At 38.5% G+C, this 21,875-nt stretch overlaps 1 protein-coding gene and 1 long non-coding RNA gene across 2 annotated transcripts in view; one reads left to right on the top strand and one right to left on the bottom strand.

The window, feature by feature from the left end:
• The window catches only part of LANCL1 (LanC like 1), a 33,808-nt gene that overhangs the window by 10,437 nt on the left and 1,496 nt on the right, over positions 1-21,875 (top strand). Inside the window, exons 3-6 of the mRNA XM_038585640.1 lie at positions 7,898-8,105; positions 15,672-15,807; positions 16,367-16,513; positions 19,639-19,821. Coding sequence (XP_038441568.1) covers positions 7,898-8,105; positions 15,672-15,807; positions 16,367-16,513; positions 19,639-19,821 — 674 coding nt within the window. The remainder of the gene's footprint in view (positions 1-7,897; positions 8,106-15,671; positions 15,808-16,366; positions 16,514-19,638; positions 19,822-21,875) is intronic.
• Positions 514-4,028, bottom strand: LOC119867951. Its single transcript, XR_005385333.1, has 2 exons — positions 3,648-4,028; positions 514-2,223 (listed from the first exon to the last, which is right to left on the bottom strand). It is a non-coding gene; the product is annotated as an uncharacterized LOC119867951 (long non-coding RNA).

The raw sequence follows: 21,875 nt of genomic DNA, 5'->3' as shown, positions 1-21,875 counted from the left end.
GCTGATACCAGACTTATTTGAAAGGAATCTCTCTGGCCAGGTATCTTTTCTTTGCAATTTGATCTTTTTATTACATAGCTCTTCAGTCAGAGCCAGCATTTCAGTGTCTAATGTGAGATCTACGCAGATGTCCTTCACCTTCATGAGAAGCACCTATGCCTCCCAGCCAGAGCTGTCTGGGCAAGCAGAAGGAATAAAGGGTGTGGATCTCTGCTGGATTAATTACAGCCCTTTGCAGTGACAACTAGATAGAGAACTGCCAGAGTGTCATTGCCACTTGCTTCCTTTCAGACTGCATTTTCTGCAGTGCTGATGTCATTGTACATAGGTTATCTTAAGTGGCTGAGATATAGGCTTGAAACAGCTATAGGATTTAAATGCTACCAGTGTGCTTGGATGAAACATCGAAAGCAGGAAAAATATGTTGATAGATTAGAAGAAATGACAGGAGGGAAAGAAAGAAGACCTATCTAAGCAACTTGCCTTTTAGAGACAACAGCGAGGAGACTGGGGAAGTGTTTTGTCATTTTTATTCCAGTAACTTAAGCATTTAACCCAATGCCAGGTCCAAGGTTGGTGCTTAATAAATATGTATTGAATGAATGAATGAGCAAATGGAGAGTGTCCTGCCATTACTATTCAAGCTACCACCTATACAAACTAAAAACAATAACTTAAACCAAACTAGGAATGGGGAAAGAGTGGAATTCAACTTATTTCATATCTCTTAGGATGCAGAAGAGTCGATCACATCTCTTTCCCTTGGCTTCTGGTCCAATTGAGAAATGAACTAAGAAATTAGAGCTCATAATATCTGCTCTATACTGTGTAAAGCTGGAGAGAGAGCCTATTGTTTAGCCCTGGATATAAAGGGGGTGTCTTTTTTTGCTGCCTGACTTGAATTTACCTCCTTAAACTCAAACCAAGCATCTGGATAGTCCAAATATGGATTACTATATGAGAAAAAGGAAAGAGAAGAGGGAATGCCTGGAGACAGATACGACTCCCAGAAAGCTCAAGAGAGGGGCCAGATGGCACAAGTACAAGAAACATTTTTCTAGTCCGAGGAGCCAGTAAGGGTGGAGAGAGGCAGGAACATGGGAAGAAGAGTTTGCTTCCCTCTGTACTTTCTGTCCTTTTCAATCAGGCATCAGAGATGAGACAAAGTGACTGATTCAACACATTGGAGCTCGCAGTCTAATGGGGTTGGGCATTTATTGAGTAGTTACTATGTGCTAAGGACTTGCAATGTTCAGCATGAATCACAGTAACAATGGTTATTTCCATTTTATAGATAAACATGCTTAGGCATAGACAGGTTTAGTAAATGAGGTAAAATACAGCGAGTAGCTGGCAGCTTCAATCCCAGACATTGATTCCTGAGCCTGCACTTTTAATGACTACTCTGTTGAAAGATTGATCACCTGTTAATGGCAGCCTGAATAAAAGACTAGGGACACTTCCTATTTTGATAGGAGGCAGGGCACTGAGGGAAGGAAGAGGAAAGTATGAGGTCTCCTTTTTTAAAAATCGAATTTTCCAATTAGACAATCAGCTCTAGAAATACAAAAAGAAAAAGCACATCTTCTGAGTGCACATCTTTGCCCCCATTTCTTTACTACTTTGTTTGGGATAATACTGTTTGGTTAATGGTACACAGTCACAACTGGTTTTGCCCTATTACTTGTACTCAAGTATTTGGAGAAGAGCAGCTCTCAGTGGACAGCAGCTTGTGACACTTGACTTTAAGCTGACAGTTGAGCAGATATACCAGGTCGAGGCAGTGTTGATATACAAGCTCTGTGGAGAGCACTGTACACAGTAATGACAGTGACTGGGAATGGAAATCCTGCCCTCAAGACAACCATAATTTTTTTTTTTTTTTTTTATAAGGGAGGAAGGGAGAAAGAGATGGGGAGGGACAGAGGGAAAGAAAGAGAATTCCAAACAGACTCCCCGCTGAGCACAAAGCCTGATGCAGGGCTTGATCTCACTACCCCATACCTGAGCCGAAATCAAGGGTCAGATGCTTAGTGGTCTGAACCACGCAGGCAACCCTAGACAACTGTAATTCTGTTGAAAAAATAAAAATGCACTTAGACACCTTCACAAAACTGAGAAACAGTTCAAAACAGTATCAGAAAGTACCAACCTGATGTAGAAAGACAGGTGATCATACCCTATATGGAGTTAATGAGAGAAAACTGTCACATTTTCATAAACCTGAAAGGGAAAATACCATGGTAATTTATGAGCTTTCAAAGTTTTGATTAGGGAACAGTTTATTTGAAACTCAGATTAACCCATCACCCTTCTAGGGAGTTTCTGTTTCAGTAACACTCAAAACTATTGACACCTGTTCTTTGGGTGCTAGCTGGTACCTCTAGTGACTCCAGCAGTATTTGAATCTAAGCATGACTTTTCCTACCAGAGTACATGAAGAGAATCTTTAAAAGACCTCACTTACAAGGATATACCTTACAGAGAGGAAGTACCATGCCAGAGGTTCTCACATTAGTGCAGACTGGTTATAAAATAAATGAATAATGTTAAGAGGTAATCTCTAAAATGCAGGATTATAGACAAGTGTTTTTGAGAGTTCATACATCTGTGGAGATTTTTATCATGTCCACATACATTTGAGACACACGAAGGTCTTGATTGGTCAAGATGAATAGGACTAATGATCCCTCAGAAATTTGAAGGCTTAGTATTAATTACTTCTCAACAGCTGGCTATATTTATAGTACTACTGGGAATAAGTAGCTGAGTAAGGAAATTGCAGATTTAGAAGTATCCCTAAGCAGTTTACCCTCCCTTCCCAGAGTAATAGCTACAGAAGGAAACAGTAGAAAAATCTAGTTCAGAGCTTCCATACTAAGAACCAGGACAGATTCCTATTACAGCAAAGTTTTCTTCGGTCCTTATGTCATTATTTTTTTTTTTCTTTCAAGTAAGTTAGTTGTCAACATTCCAAAAACTGATTTCTAGGATATGAGGGCAGTGCCAGACTTCCTGAACTTCTTATGCACAGTGACATCTATCTTTGGTGTTCAGAGCAGTGCTGTCCTTAGAATGTTCTGCAGTGATAGGAATGTTATTTTGTTGTCCATTACAGCAGCCACTAGCCACATGTAGCTATTGAGCATTTGAAATATGGCTAGTGTGACTGAGAAATTGAATTTTAAATTTTGGTTACTTTTAATTAACTTTCTAGACACTTATGGTTATAAGCTCTCATATCGGACACCACAGTTGTAAGCAACCAAACAAGCTCTAGGAGTTGTAAGAGCAAAGTAATATATGTCTGGGTTTCTTCTAGCCTCAGACCAAAAAGAAGGGTACTTTGCTTTTGTTTTTATTAAAAACAACCCCTACCTACACTGGATTGATGAATCTTCTAGCCCACTTGCTCCTGAAGTGCATCAGAGAATCACTGACTGTTCCAGTAGTCAGTGATTCCCCACACCTTTTAAGGACATTTGTCCAGACTCTCTTCCCTAAGAAAAGACACATCCAACTGCCTACTTGACTTCTCCACTTGGATGTCTGATGAACATCTCAAACCTGAACTGTAAAAGATTTGGCTCATTGTCTCTGCCTCTTCCCCACTGCCAGGCCCTGTGTTAGATATGTCTCGTGCTCACCTATATCTGGTGTCCCCCTCTTTCTGGACTCCCAGGAGGGTTAAACCTTTCAACTTCAATGTAATTAGGTGAGGTGACCTCTTCTAGTCCAGGGGCTGCAGTTGGAAGTGGCATGTATGGCTTCCAAGCCAAAGCATGTAATAGCTGGTGTGATGCCCTGTAGCACTCTTCATGTGGTACATGACTAGGATCCAATTCCCTAATAAAGTCCTGCATATTCAGTCGCATCTGGATTGACCCATAGGGTTATCTTTGAAAAATCCTTTTTGGGACGCCTGGGTGGCTCAGTTGGTTAAGCGTTCAACTCTTGATTTCTGTTCAGGTCTCAGTCTCAGGGTTGTGTGTTCAAGTCCCACATTGGGCTCCATGCTTGGGTGTGGAGCCTACTTTAAAAAAAAAAATGGTTTTAGAAGGTTTATAACTCCTTTATATAAAAGGTTTATAACTATATAATATATAGTTATATATAATATAATATAAAATAATAATATAATATAAAAGGTTTATAAGGTATATAAAAGGTTTATAACTCCTTTATATAAACCATCCATAGATTAGCATCAAACCTGTGTCTGATTTTTTGATAATTTGAACCCCCAAGGAGTCTATCTCTATTAACCGTGTCATCCCCTAGCCTTCCCATCCACATGAACTTTTTAGGTATTTCCACTTGCTGGGAGTACTATGCACTGGCTCATTCTCAGCCTTCCCCTTTTGGTCCACGTTCCATACATACTTCCTTCTCCTTGGTTGTATTGTTTTTTCCCCAGAGATGGAGGGGATACTCTGTCCACCTCTGTCAATTCTTTCTCCACTAAGCCAGTCTCCAGAGCTGTGAATAAAGAATGAACATGGCATTTCTAAAACGCTTACTGATTTCACATGCCTAATTCTAAAAGGTACTTGATTGGTTTTTTTCTGATATTAAATTTGTCTGGATTTCATGTAAAATAGAAGTGGCATCCCTATTACAACTTTCCTGTACCCTTTAGGAAATGAAGTATGACCAACAGAGTGGGAATAACCTCCAATTCCTGAAGGAGAGGACTCATTACCTAACAGAATTAGTTACCCCAAATGCTTATTGGTCATCTTTAATAAGTTTGGTATTAATGGGCAAATAATGGATTAGATTTTGCTTTATTCTTTCTCATTGTATCTCTCTTCATGTGGAATATTTTCCCATTTAGAATATGTCAATAAATTTAAGTCATATATATGACTAAATCTAAAAAGACCATAAAATTCAGACCAAAAAAGCATTAGTTTTCATAGCTTAATAACAATAGTTATCGTAGAGTGGACCATCTAAGAAACAGAATATTTAACATCAATTTTATGTCAATGAAAATGTCAAAATCCCTCCAGATTTAAAAGGGAGGGGAGTGGGTTTCTTTTTTTCTTTTAATAAAATCTAAAATCTAAAATGATTTGGAGCATATTTTTACAATTAAAAGCAATCAAAATTTATTTTTTTTATTTTTTATTTTTTTAAGATTTTATTTTTATTCATTTATGATAGTCACACAGAGAGAGAGAGAGGCAGAGACATAGGCAGAGGGAGAAGCAGGCTCCATGCACCGGGAGCCCGACGTGGGATTCGATCCCGGGTCTCCAGGATCGCGCCCTGGGCCAAAGGCAGGCGCCAAACCGCTGCACCACCCAGGGATCCCCGCAATCAAAATTTAAATCTCACTTCAGTCTTTTCTGTTCTGGAAGAAAAGGTGAAAGAGAAGAAGGAAGCAAATCTCCTTTATTCTACCTTTTGCAAATAATATAGAAGGAAATTTTATCCACTATTCAAATTTAAGCTCCAGACACTCTGATTAAATAACATATCCTGTGACAAAAAGAAAAAGGAAACATTAAAAAGATTAAATTCTATATATCATCCTGTGTTGAGTCTCATGAGCAGTTTTGATGGTTGTTATCCTAGTAGTCAGTTACGGTGTTCTTTCTCATGATGTTCAGTGTCCTTTGGAGAATGGAATCCTACTTGGGGAATAGTTTATGAATGGATACAAGCATAACTGTATATGTAAGGGGACTGGGTGAGTTTTCTCTGCCGGGCCCTAAAGGCTGTGTCTTTATTTCCCACCTTGCTAGTTACCTCTCAGCATTTGGTATTTATGCTAAGGTGATGTCATGTGTGTGAATATTGTTGGAAGATCATAAGGATCAAGTTCAAGACATTTAGCTATACACAGTTCCTCCATTTGTCTATTAGATAAGGGCATCTGGGGTACAGAATATTGGGGCATTACATGTCTTCGACTTCTACATTTTGTCTTATACCCTAGACCTAGATTGTTTTCTAGTAGGCTTGTCCAGGAAACTTTCTCGAATTGGCAGCAGCACTCCTTACTTTAAACCGTTTCATTCATGGGTGTTTTTGTTAAAGGGGGGGGGGGTTGCTGCAAACTGCAAGGTGCAGCAGATTGCTTAATCAAAATATATGGACACGGAGGCCCAGTATGAGAGAAAGGAGAGAAACAGAACCTGAGGTTGTAGAATCCCAGAAGCCAGAAGGATCATCCTCTGCTGATGAAAACGAAAAAGGTTTTCAAATGAATGAAATATTGTGGACTGGAGAAATGACTACCTGTTTGTCTGAGAAATGCATCCGACCTTACAGTTGCAAACTTCAGTGGGTTTTGTTTGTTAAAGATTTAGGCCAAGAGGAATTGTTTATAATGAGAGACAAAGGTCTGAAAAGGAAAACAATCATTGGGCTTGTATTTAATCACTTTGTATTTTCTCAGACTTCAGTCATGTCATTATCTGGCTGTGGTGCTTACAGAACTTAATTAGGGGAGTTCAGGCAGCAAGGGGAATAGGAGGCCAAAATGAAAGGGTAACAATTTAAACGGATTGCCCGCAGATGCCTAGTGTGGATGGAGATGAAGCCATTTAAGAACCTAATTGTAGAAGAAGCTCTTGACACTGATCATTTGTGAAAAGGAGATTTTTTTTTTCGCCTTACATATGTGGTTTTGTACACTTATGTCTACAGACCTTCAGCATTGGTATGTCTGATCATCAGCTTGTGGAATTACTAACACCAAGCCACTTTAAAAGAGCAGACAAGGTTATTAACTTTGGCAGGAAATGAAAATTTGGCCTTAATATACATGTGAAATTGAATTGTCTGTAGCACAAAGCTTTGGAGATTACCCATGCAAAATGAGAAAACTATCTAAATTTAAAATTGTCCTCAGTACAGTGAAAAGTAATTTTGCAGACTGCATTTTACTACACTGAAATCCATGAAGAGATGGGCTCTATTAATTTAGATTTAAACAGAGGCTCTATATCTTCTAAAAATGGTAAATGAGTTGGAAAATGTACTTTAAGGGGAGAGATGACTTTCTAGAAATGCTGCAGGCAGGCAGGTCCCCTACTCCACATCTTTGAGTCTGCCCTGAGATCAGTCAGCTTCAGACAGAAGCTCTATCTACTGTGACAAGCATTTGGAATAAGGACATTCAGACAATGCCTCAATTTTATATATGTAGCAGGCTTCAAGAGCAGGGTAAGAAGCAAATCGAGTACAGCCCAAAGCAAAAGTCATTGGCAGTTTTTACAGTATAATTCCTAAAGTGGCTGAGTCCTTCACAGAGAAAACAAAATTAAGGAGGAATTGACTTTATTTTCTCAGATCTCACATAACTTAATAGTTTTCTTATAATCCCTGCCTGGAATGATACTGGAGTAGGGAATTTGGTTACTCTACCTACCTTCTCACTCAAAAAAACTATCTTCTATATAAAGAGAAATTGAGTTTTTCACTCCCTAGTCTTTGAATTTCTTTAGCTCACAAGAACAAATGTTACTTGTTTATTGATTAAGTAAATGATTATTTGTTAAACAGGTGACTATTTAGAACCGGAGTTTCAATAACCTGTCATTTAATCATCAAGAATAACACATTAACACACAGTCTGAGTGAGACAAGGATTAATAATAAACTTCAGTTAGCATTCTTTGAGGGTCTTAGAGTGCCTGTTATTTACAGTTGCCATGATGAAGAAACAGAACAAGTGCCTGTGTCTGATTCTTAGAGCTGCTTGGTAATGCAGCTGAGTCTAGAACTAAGGGCATCCGAACTTTTGGATAATTTACATATGTGTTATGGCTTGTCAACAATCCAGCTGCTTTTTGGTGAAATGTCTGTCTGTTGGCAACAAACCAAAATAATACAGCCAACAGGCCATTCCTCATCTTTACATTATTTTCTTATTGCTTCTCAGGTATCGCTCTGCTCTACTTACATCTCTATGACGTGTTTGGGGACCCTGCTTACCTACAGATGGCGCATGGCTATGTAAAGCAAAGTCTGAACAGTTTGACTAAGCGTTCCATCACCTTCCTCTGCGGGGATGCAGGCCCCCTGGCCATAGGTGCTGTCGTGTATCACAAGATGAACAATGAGAAGCAAGCAGAAGACTGCATCACTCGGTAATCTTGGATTTTTTTTTTTTTTTTTTTAGGATTATTATCTAGACGTATTTACATATTGATTCTGTGTGCGTTAGCAAAAGAACGTTTTAGTGGAGTTACTTTTCTCTCTGCAATAAATCTTATTACTGTTGTTTGATCACGTCACACATCATTCCAATGTAGTTAAGGAACAACCCTTATAGTCCCTATTTTATTGTAAGGTGTAATGACACTGACACACACCAGATCAAACACCAGTTTAATAACCAAAAAAAAAAAAAAAAGCCTAATCATGTGATTACCAAATCCAGGGTGCTATCCAAGATCAATAATTTGACAAATGTAGTTCATCTCCTGTGGTGGGCTGGGGGAGGCCTCCTCTTGAACTACAAACTGATTGAGAATTGCTTTTCTTAGGAGCAAATAAACATGCAAATCTAGATTTTTTTTTTTTTAATATAGATCAGGGAAGCCTACTAGAAGCTTGTGAATTATGAAGAATTACTAAACTTGTGTACTAATAAACTACAAATATTATTTTACTATGTTTATGGAGCACAGAGATTTCTATGAAGAAATCTGGCTGCCATGCAGCTCTGCACGTAGTGCTGTTAGGCTCCCACTGAGCATGTTAACACACAGAGAGTTACAATTCCAGCAGAGCTTTTGGGTTGTGTTTTGTTGTTTAATGGACTTTACTTTTTAGAGCAGTTTTCAGTTCACAGAGAAAGTGAGAGGAAGGTACAGAGATTTCTCATATACCTACTGTTCCCCATCATATACATGGCCTCCCCCAGTATCAACATTCTCCACTGGAGTGGTACACTTGGTACAATGGATGGATGTACCCGGACACGTCATTACCAGCCAAAGTCCATAGTTTATATTAGTTACATCTTGGTGGTGTGCATTCTGCATGGATCCATCATTCTATTATCATGTAGAGTACTTTCCCTTCCTGAAAATCCACTGTGCTCTGCTTGCTAATCCCCCTTCCTGCTCTCTGGCTCCTAGCAACTTCTGATCATTTTACTGTCTCCATAGTTTTGTCTTTTCCAGAATGTCATAGTTGGAAACGTTACAATATGTAGTCTTCTCAAATTGGCTTCTTTCACTTCAAAATATGTATTTAAGCTTCCTCCATGTCTTTTCATGGCCTGAAAAGCTTCATAGCTCACTTCTTTTTAGCACCGAATAACATTCCATTGTCTGGATGGACCACAGTTTATCCATTCACCTAACTGAAGGGCATCTTGGTTGCTTTCAAGTATTGGCAGTTATGAATAAAGCTAATGTAAACATCCAATTGTGCAGGTTTTTGTGCAGATATAAGTTTACAGCTCCTTTGGGTAAACATCAGGGAGCACAGTTGCTGGATCATATTGTAAGGGTGTGTTTAGTTTTTTAAGAATTCCAAACTATCTTCCAAAGTAGCTGTGCCATTTTGCATTCCTACTAGCGATGAATGAAAGTCCCTGTGCGCTACATCCTTGCCAGAGTTCCAGATTTTGGCCATTCTAGTAGATGTGTAGTGGTATCTCGATGTTTTAATTTGCAACTCCCTGACGACGTATAATGCGGAGCATCTTTTTATATGCTTACTTGCCATTAACATTGCTTCTTTGGTGAAGTGTCTGTTAAGGTCTTTAGCCATGTTTTTAATTAGGTCCAGAAACATCACTGATTTTGTTTGTGGAAGATCTTTGGTTAATTTTACACTGTGCAGTAGTGTATTTCGTTTACAGGCTTTTGTCCTAAAATTCTAATAACTACAGTTTTTTCTCCTCAAAATTTTATTGAAAAATTTCAAACATACAGAAATGTTGAAACAACAGTAAGTAGCTGTATATCTAACTACATAGATTCTACCATTAACATTTTTTTATACTCGCTTTACTACGTATCTAATCCATCAGTCCATTCCCCTATCCATTATTAATCCTTTTAGGGGTGGTGGATGCACTTCAGAGTGAATTGCAGGCATCAGTATCCTTCCTTCTAAATACTAAAGCACATATATCATTTACCAGTGTTCAATACCCGTTTAGTTTTCTTCTTTTGGCATATAGTTAACACACAATGAGCTGCCCAAGTTGTATATATATTTGTTGAGTTTTGACAAATGCATATACTATCTAAATTTGCAACACAGACACGACCTTTCTGTTTCTGCACAGCTAGTTTAAAGCCATTAGCCACACATATGCTGAGAAGGAAGTCTCATTCAGTGAATCACTCTTAAGTATCATAAAAATAAGCCATAGGGGTCCTGTTATTTTTTATGTAATGCCAGCCTTTCTCAATTTACGTACAGCCAGGTAGTTATGGTATGCTGTGTGAAAAATGAAAACAAGATTTGTGCATTCAGATTGGGGAAACACTAAGCAAAGTTAAATATACACCTACCAGCTGCTCAGAGTAGAGTCTTGAGTAACTTTTGCTACATGGAGGAAACGCCAGAGACTAGGGAGTGGAATTTGCCAAACTTGTCAAGTAGACAACCCTTTCCTCATGACATTTTAGGGTGTACTGTTCTAACAAACATTCTTTGAGGAATAGTACTATATATTAATATTGGTTTATTAACACTCTTAAAAGTAAACTAAAAAAATTTTTGATACCTTGATTTAAAAAAAGATGTCTTTGTTATTTATATCATTTTAAAAACTTTTACAATGGTTCAACAATATTTTATATATAGCCAGTAGATTTTTTAAGGTTAAATATATAGAATGAGCATAATAATAGGAAAATAGGACATTTATGGACACCGTTTTGATTTTTCAGATTTTTAGAGTCCATAGCAAGAACAGGAAGAAAAAAGGAATTATTTTTAATTGCTTTCACATCTCCTCTCTTTTAAGGGGAAAAAAAAATCTGTAAGTCTCTGTAACTCAATTGAAATAATTTGATGTCATCAGGTATTTAATAAACCTACTTGTTTTGTTTTTTACTGAACCTTCTTTCTCATATCACACAGCCCTTTGGCAATACCAGAGACACCCAAGTTCTCTATGTGGTATCTGTGTTGTCCTCCACCACCGTCATTTTTTGGATTACCTTTCCTATGGTTTCTTAATATAATAGTCTTTCAGAATCATAATTTTGAGTTTTAGAGAGCAAAGAAGTCGATGTTTCCCTAAGGAAGGGATTCTTAACTTTGGGGCCCTGAGAATCTTAGGGCTTCCAAAGGTACATATAAAATCCCCAAATTGTGTTCAGCATGGAGAGGACACTTATGCTTTTTTGGAGGAGTCTGTGACTCCCCCAAAAGGAGTGTGTGTTCATATGTATATCTGTTCATGTGCAGAATGTCCTACAGTTGGCTGGGGCAGGTGGCAAGGAAGAGAATAAACAGCACTGATTTTTCCTGCTGTTTGATTTGTATCGTGTTCGTTTTCACCTTCCTTCCACACAGATAGTTGGTGCCACTACACAAAGAGATAGAGTTGCCTATTTACTGTACCCAATTAAGTGACTAACCTGACAGGTCCAGTGCTTTGGGGCCAGAACTCAGAAGGATGAAGAATTTAGGCTTTCTGGTCAGAAAGTGTATACTTTTTTTTTTTTTTTGTAGTGTGATGAGTAAGAAAAGAACTTCTTTTTTAAAAAGTTAGATGATACAAGGTCAAAACTCTTCCCAGTAAAACCCTGGGGAAATATTGCTAGGAGTGGAACAGAACTGCCCCCGTTTTATATGTTGTCTGTTCTCCCTTCAGTGACATTTCAGTGACGTGTCTCTTCTGAAGATTGGTTGCTATTAATATCAACATAGCAAAACAAATGGAGCTGCAATGATGTGCCTCTGGGTTTGAGAGTTTTTGAAAACACATAAAATAATCTTTATGATTTATAAATGCTATCATTTCTTCACTTTGAGACTATAGCATGTAAAATCTGTAATTAAAAGTCCTACCTTTACTGATCATCAGACCTAGCTCATGAGTTTTAATGACTTGAAGTCAAATCCAGAAAAAAAAAAGGAATACTTCCTTTCTTACCCTAAATTATGAAATATAATTTTATTAGGATACTCTAAGCAATACTTCATTTTCAGGTATTTGAAAGGTATTTGCTATCAACTTTAAACATCCCAAATGCAAATGAGTTAGGCTGCAAAATAATTGGAATGCTAATTATATATCGCCACCTAGGGGTAATGTGATCCCTAACATTGGCAAATAGAGGAAATGTGTTCAAACACATTTAGGTGTGAGAACATCATTGGAACTAATGCAATAATTGTTCCAAATAATTCCCACGGAGCTATTTGCTTAAAAAATTCACGGTAATTTTCCTTTTGAATTAAATTTCCCTTACAAAAGTAGTTATATTTAAATTCTATACAATTTGACATACTTCGTTAAAACTTGATAATAAACCTTTAAATCAAAACTCTGAGATATTCCTTCTGTTTACTACAACTGTTGCATTTGTGTCTAGTAAAAAGATTTTCTTAAGATTTCAACATTACTGAACCTCCAGTTTTGGCATGAGAAAAAAATCGAATTTCTCTTAATAAATGTTTTTAAGTTCTTAAAAATATTAGGGGTGTGTGTGTGTGTGTGTGTGTCCATCCATGTATGATATTGAAGTAGAAAACAAAATGGCCTGTAATTCTACCATCCAAACAGCCCTGTTGATATTGGGGGGAAAATTCAAAGTATACAAGAAAATGAAAAGTAACCTTTGGCTACCATGTCCCTAATCCTAAGATAACCACTATTCCACTATGAGTTTAATGGCTATATTTACAGAAGAAAAACCATGCATGTGTAACCAATTTGTTGAGATGCCTTCATTTGTTGAGTTATAACATAACTTTGTCAGTTATGCAGCCCGCCATGCTTTTTCACACCCTTCTTTCCTGATGAGGAGTGGATACTTTTATAACTTTTTTTCAGTTTGTTTATAACTGTTAGCCCCTCTCGGTCACAAAAAGTACCTCATTCTGGTTATTAAAACATGGCTATTTATTTATTTATTTATTTATTTATTTATTTATTTATTCATGGCTTTTTAATTTTAAACTGTGTTTCTCTCCCCTTACCCCACAGGGTGAAGGAAGGGGAAGGGAGGGTTGGGAGAGGGCAACTGTCTGCTCTTTCACAAGTACCCCCTCTTGGGAGCCCAGACACACTTTGCTGTATCTGGTGGTTATAGCCTGGTAGCAGCACTTTTTAGGGCATTTTTTTGTTTTTTGGTTTGTTTGTTGTTGTGTGTTTTGTTTTGTTTTGTTTTTGTAGCTATTAGGAGCTATATACCCCCTCAGCTATAATCATAACAAAGTATGTTAAAAATGAAAGCACAAGCAGTGGACCAAATTCTGCCAAATAAACCAAGTGTACAAACATTGATTAGGAAGATGTACACACATACACACAAGTAGTCTCCTGCCCTATTCTTACGGCTCAGAGAAAAACCACATTGTCCCCAGACAATCTTAGTAGGTCTTATTTATCAAACGGTAGTAGAACCTGTAGCACCTCCCAAACCTTCCACCCATCTTCACCACCAAAAATTATATTGTTTTAATGACTTAAATGGTGTTACTTTGAATATATAGGATAATTTAAAGATACTGAGATGTGCTTTCAAAATTTCATGTAATAAAATCCAAATAATAAAGACACTTTCCCTACCTATGATATTTGCTTTCCTATACCCTCCACACATCCCTTATCCCCCTCAAAAAGAAGAAAAATTCATTCTCTGAGTTTAGACTGCAAATATGGTTGCTCTCCTGAGTTCATTTCCTGTGACTGTCACCTGCTTTCTGGTTTCCTAGGACTCCCCATGTTCTCTGGAAAGAAATCTGGGGCTTCTGTTACCCTGCCCTACCAAGTATTCCCATGACTGGGCCTATATCTGGGGCCAAATGATGGGGAGGTGAGAAAGATTAGTAAAGCGATGGGGGCTTACCTCACCCTCATGGGGCCACAGCTCCTCCAACCTATGAGGAAGGGTCCTTCCCTCAGAGACTTGGCTTCTGTGGACTACTCCTGCCTTCATTTCTGCTGCCACCACAAGACTGCTTGTGGCCTCGGGTGTGGATAAACAGAGCGAATGCAAGGAAACAAAACTGAGGGGCTTGACCTACTCTCTCTGATACTAGGAGTTCCCTTACCCATTCTTTCTTGAGACAGAACTAAAGGGCTTCTTCCAGGACTCTCTCTTTCAGCACTCTTTCAGCTCTTTTACCCATTTCCAGGTTTGAGGCTGTCCTGAATTCAAGCCAGGGGAATACCATAGACGAAAATATGGCAGACTCACCAATGGTTTGGTGGTACTTCAAATTCTGGTCTTCCCCACTCTGCCTGCTAATGTTTACTGTTTAGAGCCCTCAAATGCTGCTTTGTGCCCTCTCTCCAGGTCTTGGAGCTGCATCTACTGGGAGAGTCAGGGTGGGGCGTGTCTACTCCATCTTACCTGAAGCCAAAACCAAAAATAACTTTTTCTGAGAAGCTGAACTGAGTCTATCAACAGAGAGTTAATATATTATAATATAGCCATTCCATGGAATAGTATGCAGCTATGATAAGGAATGAGACTGATCGAGAATATATGTGGAAATGTATTGTCAAAAGCAAGCCACAGAACATTTAGGGAGAGGCATATTTACAGTTGCTTATATGTGCATAAAGTACTTCTAGGAATATCTAAGAATTTGGTAATCATGGCTATTTCTGAAAAGAAGGGCTAGAAGGGGGAGCCTGGGAAGACAGGGAGGCTGACTGTTACCTTTGTGCATTTTTATCGATTACGGTAGATCAGGCTGCCATACAGACACCTCAGGTAAGCCTGACCTGAAGACATGTTAAGAAACAAACCACAGGAGGAGGTAACGGGGGGGTGCAGCAGGCTTTCATTTTATGGAAATAGGTGACCCTCTGAGCACTGACTGAGGCTTCTCCAGACTAAATGCCATACTGGGCAGCAGTCCTTAGCTTCTGTTAACCTTCCCAGCTGCTGGTTTCAGGGCATAGCTCCAGGAGGAACCTGGGAGGCTCCAGGTAGCTTCTGCCTCACATGCGTATTCTTTAATTCTTTGAATTTGTCAGTTCCATTGTGAACTGACGAAAAATTTAGTTGAGGGTTAATTTTTAAATCCTGACTACCCTTTGTAATCCAGCTCAGCCCACTTAATGTATAATAATATAATTTATAATATAAATATGTGAAAATATTTACCTTTTATATATAATTTTAATATATTTAAAATGTTTAAAATAACTATATTAGTGGGGCACGTGGGTGGCTCAGTTGGTTAAGCACCTGCCTTTGGCTCAGGTCGTGGTCCCAGGATCCTAGGATTGAACCCTGTGTAGGACTTCCTCTCCCTCTGCCCCTCCCCCCAAGTTCCCAGCGCCCACCCCCTACTGATGCTCTCTCTCACTATGTCTCTCTCTCAAATAAAGAGATAAAATCTTTGAAATAAAATCTTTTTAAAAATAAAATAACTATAATAGTAATTTATAATACTTAGATGTATATTTGTGTGTATTTTTTAAATGTATCATCTTTAGGTATATGCCACTACCCGATCCCTTTCAAGTCTTCTTCAGCATGTATTTTTATTCCCAGACTAATTCACCTAAATAAAATTGACCACCATGCTCCAAATGAAATGCTCTATGGACGAATGGGCTACGTCTATGCTCTTCTCTTTGTGAATAAGAACTTTGGAGTGGAAAAGATTCCTCAAAGCCATATTCAGCAGGTACCACATTTTTGTGCTTTTTGGAGTCTTGTTAGGATCCCAGTTGTTACCTATGTGAACTTTGGTTTTGTTTCTCCAGTGAGCATACCCCAGGTAGAAGGAAAGTGTCAGTTGGCTTCTGAAGGTCAGGTGGGATCAGAGAGCGGACAGTGTCACGCTGAGTGCTGTTGGAAACACTTAGGGAGTTCTAAGAGTGGGAAGTCCAGCCCACTCTGTTGGAGTGTCGAGGCCCTTCAGAAGATGAGGGCCAGATTTCACCTCCCAGGTGCAGGCGTCTCCTTTCGTTCCTGAAGGAATTCAAGCTTTCCTGGTCAAGTGAATTCTTGTAAGCTCCAGTAAAGAGAGTTAAGGATTGCCATCTCTCCCTCTTTTAGGCAGAATGCAGTCCCCCCTGCTTTCTGAGCACAGAACTAAACTGCCTGCCCATGGCCATAAGAGTGGGTCTGATTCACCATGTTCTCCATACCTCTCTTAGCGAAAAGTTCCTTATCTCCGCCGGGAAGATTTTTATTCTGATTCTCTGATTCTCTCATTATTTCAATCCGTTTTCTCCCTGTAGATTTGTGAAGCAGTTTTAACCTCTGGAGAAAACCTAGCCCAAAAGAGAAACTTCACAGCAAAGACTCCACTGATGTATGAATGGTACCAAGAATATTACGTGGGGGCTGCTCACGGCCTGGCAGGAATTTATTATTTGCTGATGCAGGTAAGAGGTGAAGCTGGTGAAACTCAAAAATGTGCTTGCTCATTGTCCTGGCCAGGGTGAGAAGACCGGGGCTCCCCTCCGTTTTGTCATTCTGTCGACCGCTACATCACTCTCCCTGTAATCACCTGGCCTTGACAAACAAGGACGGTGTTTGCCACAGTGCATTTTAAAGTGTATAAACATAAAAAGCATTGTGCTGTGGGATGGCGTTTGATTTGTAGGTGACCGTACTTGCATGCCTAGTGCCACTGTGCAGACTGAAGGGTTTTGACCTATACTTCTATATGAAGTGCCTTCTGCTCTGCTCTTCTCTTTCAGCAAAAGCCTTGAATTAATATTATTGCATATTATTAGATACAACCCACTGAAACAAATTCCAAAAGTAAGAACAAAATCAATAGAAAACAAATGCATATGTTGCCTAAGGCTCACTTCGAGAGCAAAGCCACAGAGCCTTTTCAATGGATTTTGTATAACTTACCTGAAAAATAGCTGAATGCGCTTTATGCCCAGCAGTTCTTTGGACCTAATACTATTGGGAAACATCAGCCAAAGTCAAACAGACTAAGGACAAATAGGATTTACTGCAGCAAGCATAACCTGGAAGGGGAGGTCAGAAGAGGACTTCTCCTGAGAGCATCATTTCCGGGGGGTTATTCAGCTCTCTTTAAAGAGAAATTGGCACTGTGAATAAGAATTCATAGCAAAAGAAAATTGATTTTTAATGGCAGCAAAGGTGCCCCCCTCACCTTCCCAAAGTACAATGCAGCATAAAGAAAAGTGTTTCATTAATATGTTCAACATGAGTGCTCGGATATACATACTATTAGCTGGTTGAGTAGCTGGCTGCAGTAATGCAGAATCAATGTCAGACCTTGCGTCTCCCTACAACTAAACAATGACAACGAAGCTGAAAAACTCAAGGTTATTATTGCTTTTGAATGCAAAGTCACACTTTGAGTGTTAGTGGCAGTAAGAGACCAACTTTCGTATTTGTTCTGCACTTCTCAATTAAGAGCTTTATAATGAGGGGTTTTGACAATTCAGACCTAGACTCTTTTATTTTTCTGGTATAAACCTCCACTGGCTCTGTATTTCCAGAAGTAAATATATATTAAGTTTTCAGGAAAGGAGAGTTCATGTATTCTGAAGTTTCGAGGTGAGTTAGAATCCTATATGTCAGTGACTGGACAGCCTCATGACCTTTCTTTGAAGCAGATCATTAGGAGTCATCTTACTTCAATCTGCTTCCTTTTGGTGGCAGTGAAAAATCTGGAAATCTGTGTTCTGAGTTTTCCATTGGCAGATTATTGTCTAATTGAAATGATTTAACTTTTAATACTAAAAGTCCATTCCAGTACGTACTTATGTATCAACATAAGACAAAATATTATTTGTAGTCATTTTGGATAATTCCTGCAAATTTGAGGAAAATCTACTCATTCTATTGTAGCATTTTATTTTTAAGATTTTATTTATTTATATGACAGAGAGAAAGAACACAAGCAGGGGGAGGAGCAGATAAAGGGAGAGCGAGAAGCAGGCTCCCCACTGAGCAAGGAGCCCGACTCGGGGCTTGATACCAGGACCCTGGGATCATGACCTGACCCAAAGGCAGACACTTAACTAACTGAGCCACCCAGGTGCCCCTACTACTGTGGCATTTTAAATTGAGCTTGAACAATATTCTTCTGATAAAGCAAAATCCATATATGCCCCTAAAGAACTTAGTGCAGATTAAGTACCTGTGCTTTTTTTTTTACACAACTGCCTATCCCCTTACCCACATGCCCACCCCCGCCTGATGAGGACAGTCACTTCTTATTTGAAAAAGTGAGCAGTGCATTTAATTAATGTATGCATCTAATTCAGTGCATGACTTTAAATAGGACCAAAAAGAGAAACTAAAAAAGAATATCAAAAATTGAGGCTTGGGGCATCTGGGTGGCTCAGTTGGTTGAATGTCTGGCTCTTGCTTTCCACTCAGGTCATGATCTCAGGGTCGTGAGATTGAGACCTAGGTCGGATTCTGTGCTCAGTGGGGAGTCTGCTTTAGATTCTCTCTTTCCCTGTCCTGCTGCCCTCCCCCCATGTGCTCTCTCTCTCTCACTCTCTAAAATAAATAAATCTTAAAAAAACAAAAAAAAAAGGGAGAGAAGGCCAAATTGTTAAAAAAAAAAAAAAAAAAGGTTCATATGCCTTATGTTAGTGCATCCTACAAGTTTGTACATCATTGTATCATAATAATCCTACATAAATACTAGTCCCAAATCCTCTGCAGAAAGACTTAATCTAGAGTCACACAGCAGTTTGGGATCTAGATTCTAGGTCTCCTGACTTGTTAGCTTCCTCTTCTATTGGAAACATCTACTGCTTCTCTAAATGCAATAATGAAAATTCCACTTATGTTGTCTAATGCATCTTCTTTGTGGCTTCTAAGATATGGGGGTATCTTGCTGGCTCAGTTGGTTAAACATCTGACTCTTGATCTCAGCTCAGGTTTTGATCATGAGTTCAAGCCCTGCATTGGGCTCCATGCTAGGTGTGAAACCTACTGAAAATAAAAATTAAAAAAAAATAAAGTATGCTTAAGGTATTAAAACCTTAGGAAACATCTCTTATGCTCATGCATTGACTTAGGAAAATATTTATATGTATGTATACACAATAAATATTGAAAAATAGTATGTATATAAAGTCCCAAGAGATAACTGGTAGCTTAATTTTAGGTGGTTCTAATAGGTAAAAAAAAAAATTGGAATGGAATCCAAAATCTCTTAATAACTTCTAGTTCTTTCTGGTCATATTTTCTTTCTAGTTTAAAACTAATCCCAGGGACACCTGGGTAGCTCAGTTGGTTAGCATCCAATTCCTGATTTCAGCTCAGGTCATGATCTCAGGGTTGTGAGTCAAGCCCCACTTTGGGCTCCGCACTGGGTGTGGAGTTTGCTTAGGATTTTTTCTGTCCCTCTCCTTCTGCCCTTCCTACTCCCTCTCTGTCTCCCTCACTAAACACACACACACATACACACACACACACACACACACACTTATCCACTTATCCCTGAGATTTAGGAAGACCTGTTTGCTTTAGCAGAACTAATAATTCTCTTTCTTATTTTTAGCCCAGTCTTCAAGTGAGCCATGTGAAGTTACATAATTTGGTCAAGCCCAGTGTAGATTATGTCTGCCAGCTGAAATTTCCTTCCGGCAATTATCCTCCTTGTGTGGATGACAATCGAGATCTTCTAGTCCATTGGTGTCACGGTTCACCTGGAGTGATCTACATGCTCATCCAGGCCTATAAGGTACTGTGAATTTTCTCATTTTCAAAATAAATTGGAAACTGTAAGATAAAATTCTATAACTTCTTATTGTTTTATGCATAATCTTTAAAGGAGCAATGGATAAATAACTTGTTGGACCTATAATCACTTTGCTAAATGAATTATAATTCCTTCTCACAGTACCCATCTATATCAGAGCAGACACTATCTCATAGATAAGGAGACTGCTTCATTGATAGAATAGCCAAGTTATAGGATCAGTGCAGAACCAAGATAAGTATCCCAGAAGTTCAATTAAAAATAGAATCTTTCTTTGGTGCCTGGTTGGTTCATTTGGTTAAATGTCCAACTCTGGATTTTGGCTCTGGTCATGATTTCAGGGTTATGAGACTGAGCCCTGCATTGGGCTCCACACAGGGCATGCAGCCTGCTTAACATTCTACCCCCGGCCCTCTGTTCCTCTCTTTATGAAAAAAAAAGGGGTGCACCTGAGTGGTGCAGTCAATTAAGTGTCTAACTTGGTTTAGGCTCAGGTTGTGATCTTGGTGTCATGAGATCGAGATCCCACATTGGTCTCTGCCCTCGGCGCAGAATCTGCTTAATTTTCTCTCTTCCTCTCCCTCTGCTCCTCCCTGCCACATGCTCCCTCTCTCAAATAAATAAATATATCTTTAAAAAAGATAGAATCTTCCTTGTGCATTGCTGGTAGGATTGTAAAATGGTACAGCTGCCACAGAAGAGACTGTGGTAGTTCCTCAAAAAATTAAACATAGAATTAATACATGATTCAGCAATTCAACTCCTAGGCATATATACCCAAAAAACTAACACAAGGATTCATATCAATACTTGTACACAAATGTTCCACAGCAGCATTATTCACAGTAGCCAAAAGGTAGAAAGAGTTCAAGTGTCCATCAGCAGATGAATGGATAGACAAAATCTGGTATTTATGCACACAATGGAATATTATTCAGCCATATGAAGGAATGAACTTCTGATCCATACTACAATATGCATGAACCTTGGAAACATTATGGTAAGTGAAATAAGCCAGATACTAAAGTACAAATACTACATGATTCCTTTTATATGATGTGATGGTTAATATGAGGTATCTAGAATAGGCAAATTCATACAGAAAGAAAGTAGAATAGAAGTTACCAGGGACTGGTGCTGGGGTGGGAGTGCATTATTACTTAATGGGTACACAGTATGTTTAGGGTGATGAAAAGTTTTGGCAATAGTGGTAATGATTATACAACATTGTGAAGGTAATTATTGCAATTCAATTGTATATGTCCAATGATTAGAACTGTAATTTTTACATTTTATTTATTTTACTATAATAAAAACACAAATACTACTTCTATAAAGCATGCTATAGCAGGGCCAGAATAAAAAAAAAAAAAAAGAGTTTTATTTGAAAGAAAAAAAAATAGAAGTAAATCAAGATATCTGTGTCCATTGATGCCACATCTACAAATTACAAATCTATGAACTATAAACAAGCATTGGCATCCCATACCCTAAATAAGCTTCTAGTGTATCAAATTTTACTTGCAGGAAGTTAGATATCATGGAAAAGCTTTTTAAACTGCCTTATTCTACTTTTAAGAACACTTAGTTTGCAATGAGATATTAGAAATGTCTACTCAGAGTACTTCTTGAATCTTTGATCAATATATAGGATGCCACAAAAGATTGTAAAGGTATATCTCTATTTTTCTGACAAAGTATAGCATTTTATAATCAAATCTGTCTTTTGTAATCAGTTTTCTAAACAGTTTCTTCTCCATTGTGCAAAGAAATCTCCTAATAGTGAAAGGCATTTTGTTAACCAGAGAAGATAGTATGTGGTCCTTTGGAAAGTAACTAATAATAATAGCAAGTCACAAGTCAAATAATACTCCTTCTCCAGTAACGCCCACATCCGTAAGCACAGAGTGTACAGGCAAGGTCATGTGCAGTTATCTAAAAGCAAAAACAAAACTAGTAAACTTTTGTAATTTGTCCCCCACCAATGAGACACATTTCTCTGGCTCTAAATCCCTTTACCCTTTTTCTTGCCAAGA

Source organism: Canis lupus, chromosome 37 (genome assembly GCF_011100685.1).
Source record: "Canis lupus familiaris isolate Mischka breed German Shepherd chromosome 37, alternate assembly UU_Cfam_GSD_1.0, whole genome shotgun sequence".
NCBI classification, from domain to species: domain Eukaryota; kingdom Metazoa; phylum Chordata; class Mammalia; order Carnivora; family Canidae; genus Canis; species Canis lupus.
The sequence above is the reverse complement of the archived record's forward strand: the minus strand, read 5'-3'. Positions and strand labels throughout refer to the sequence as shown.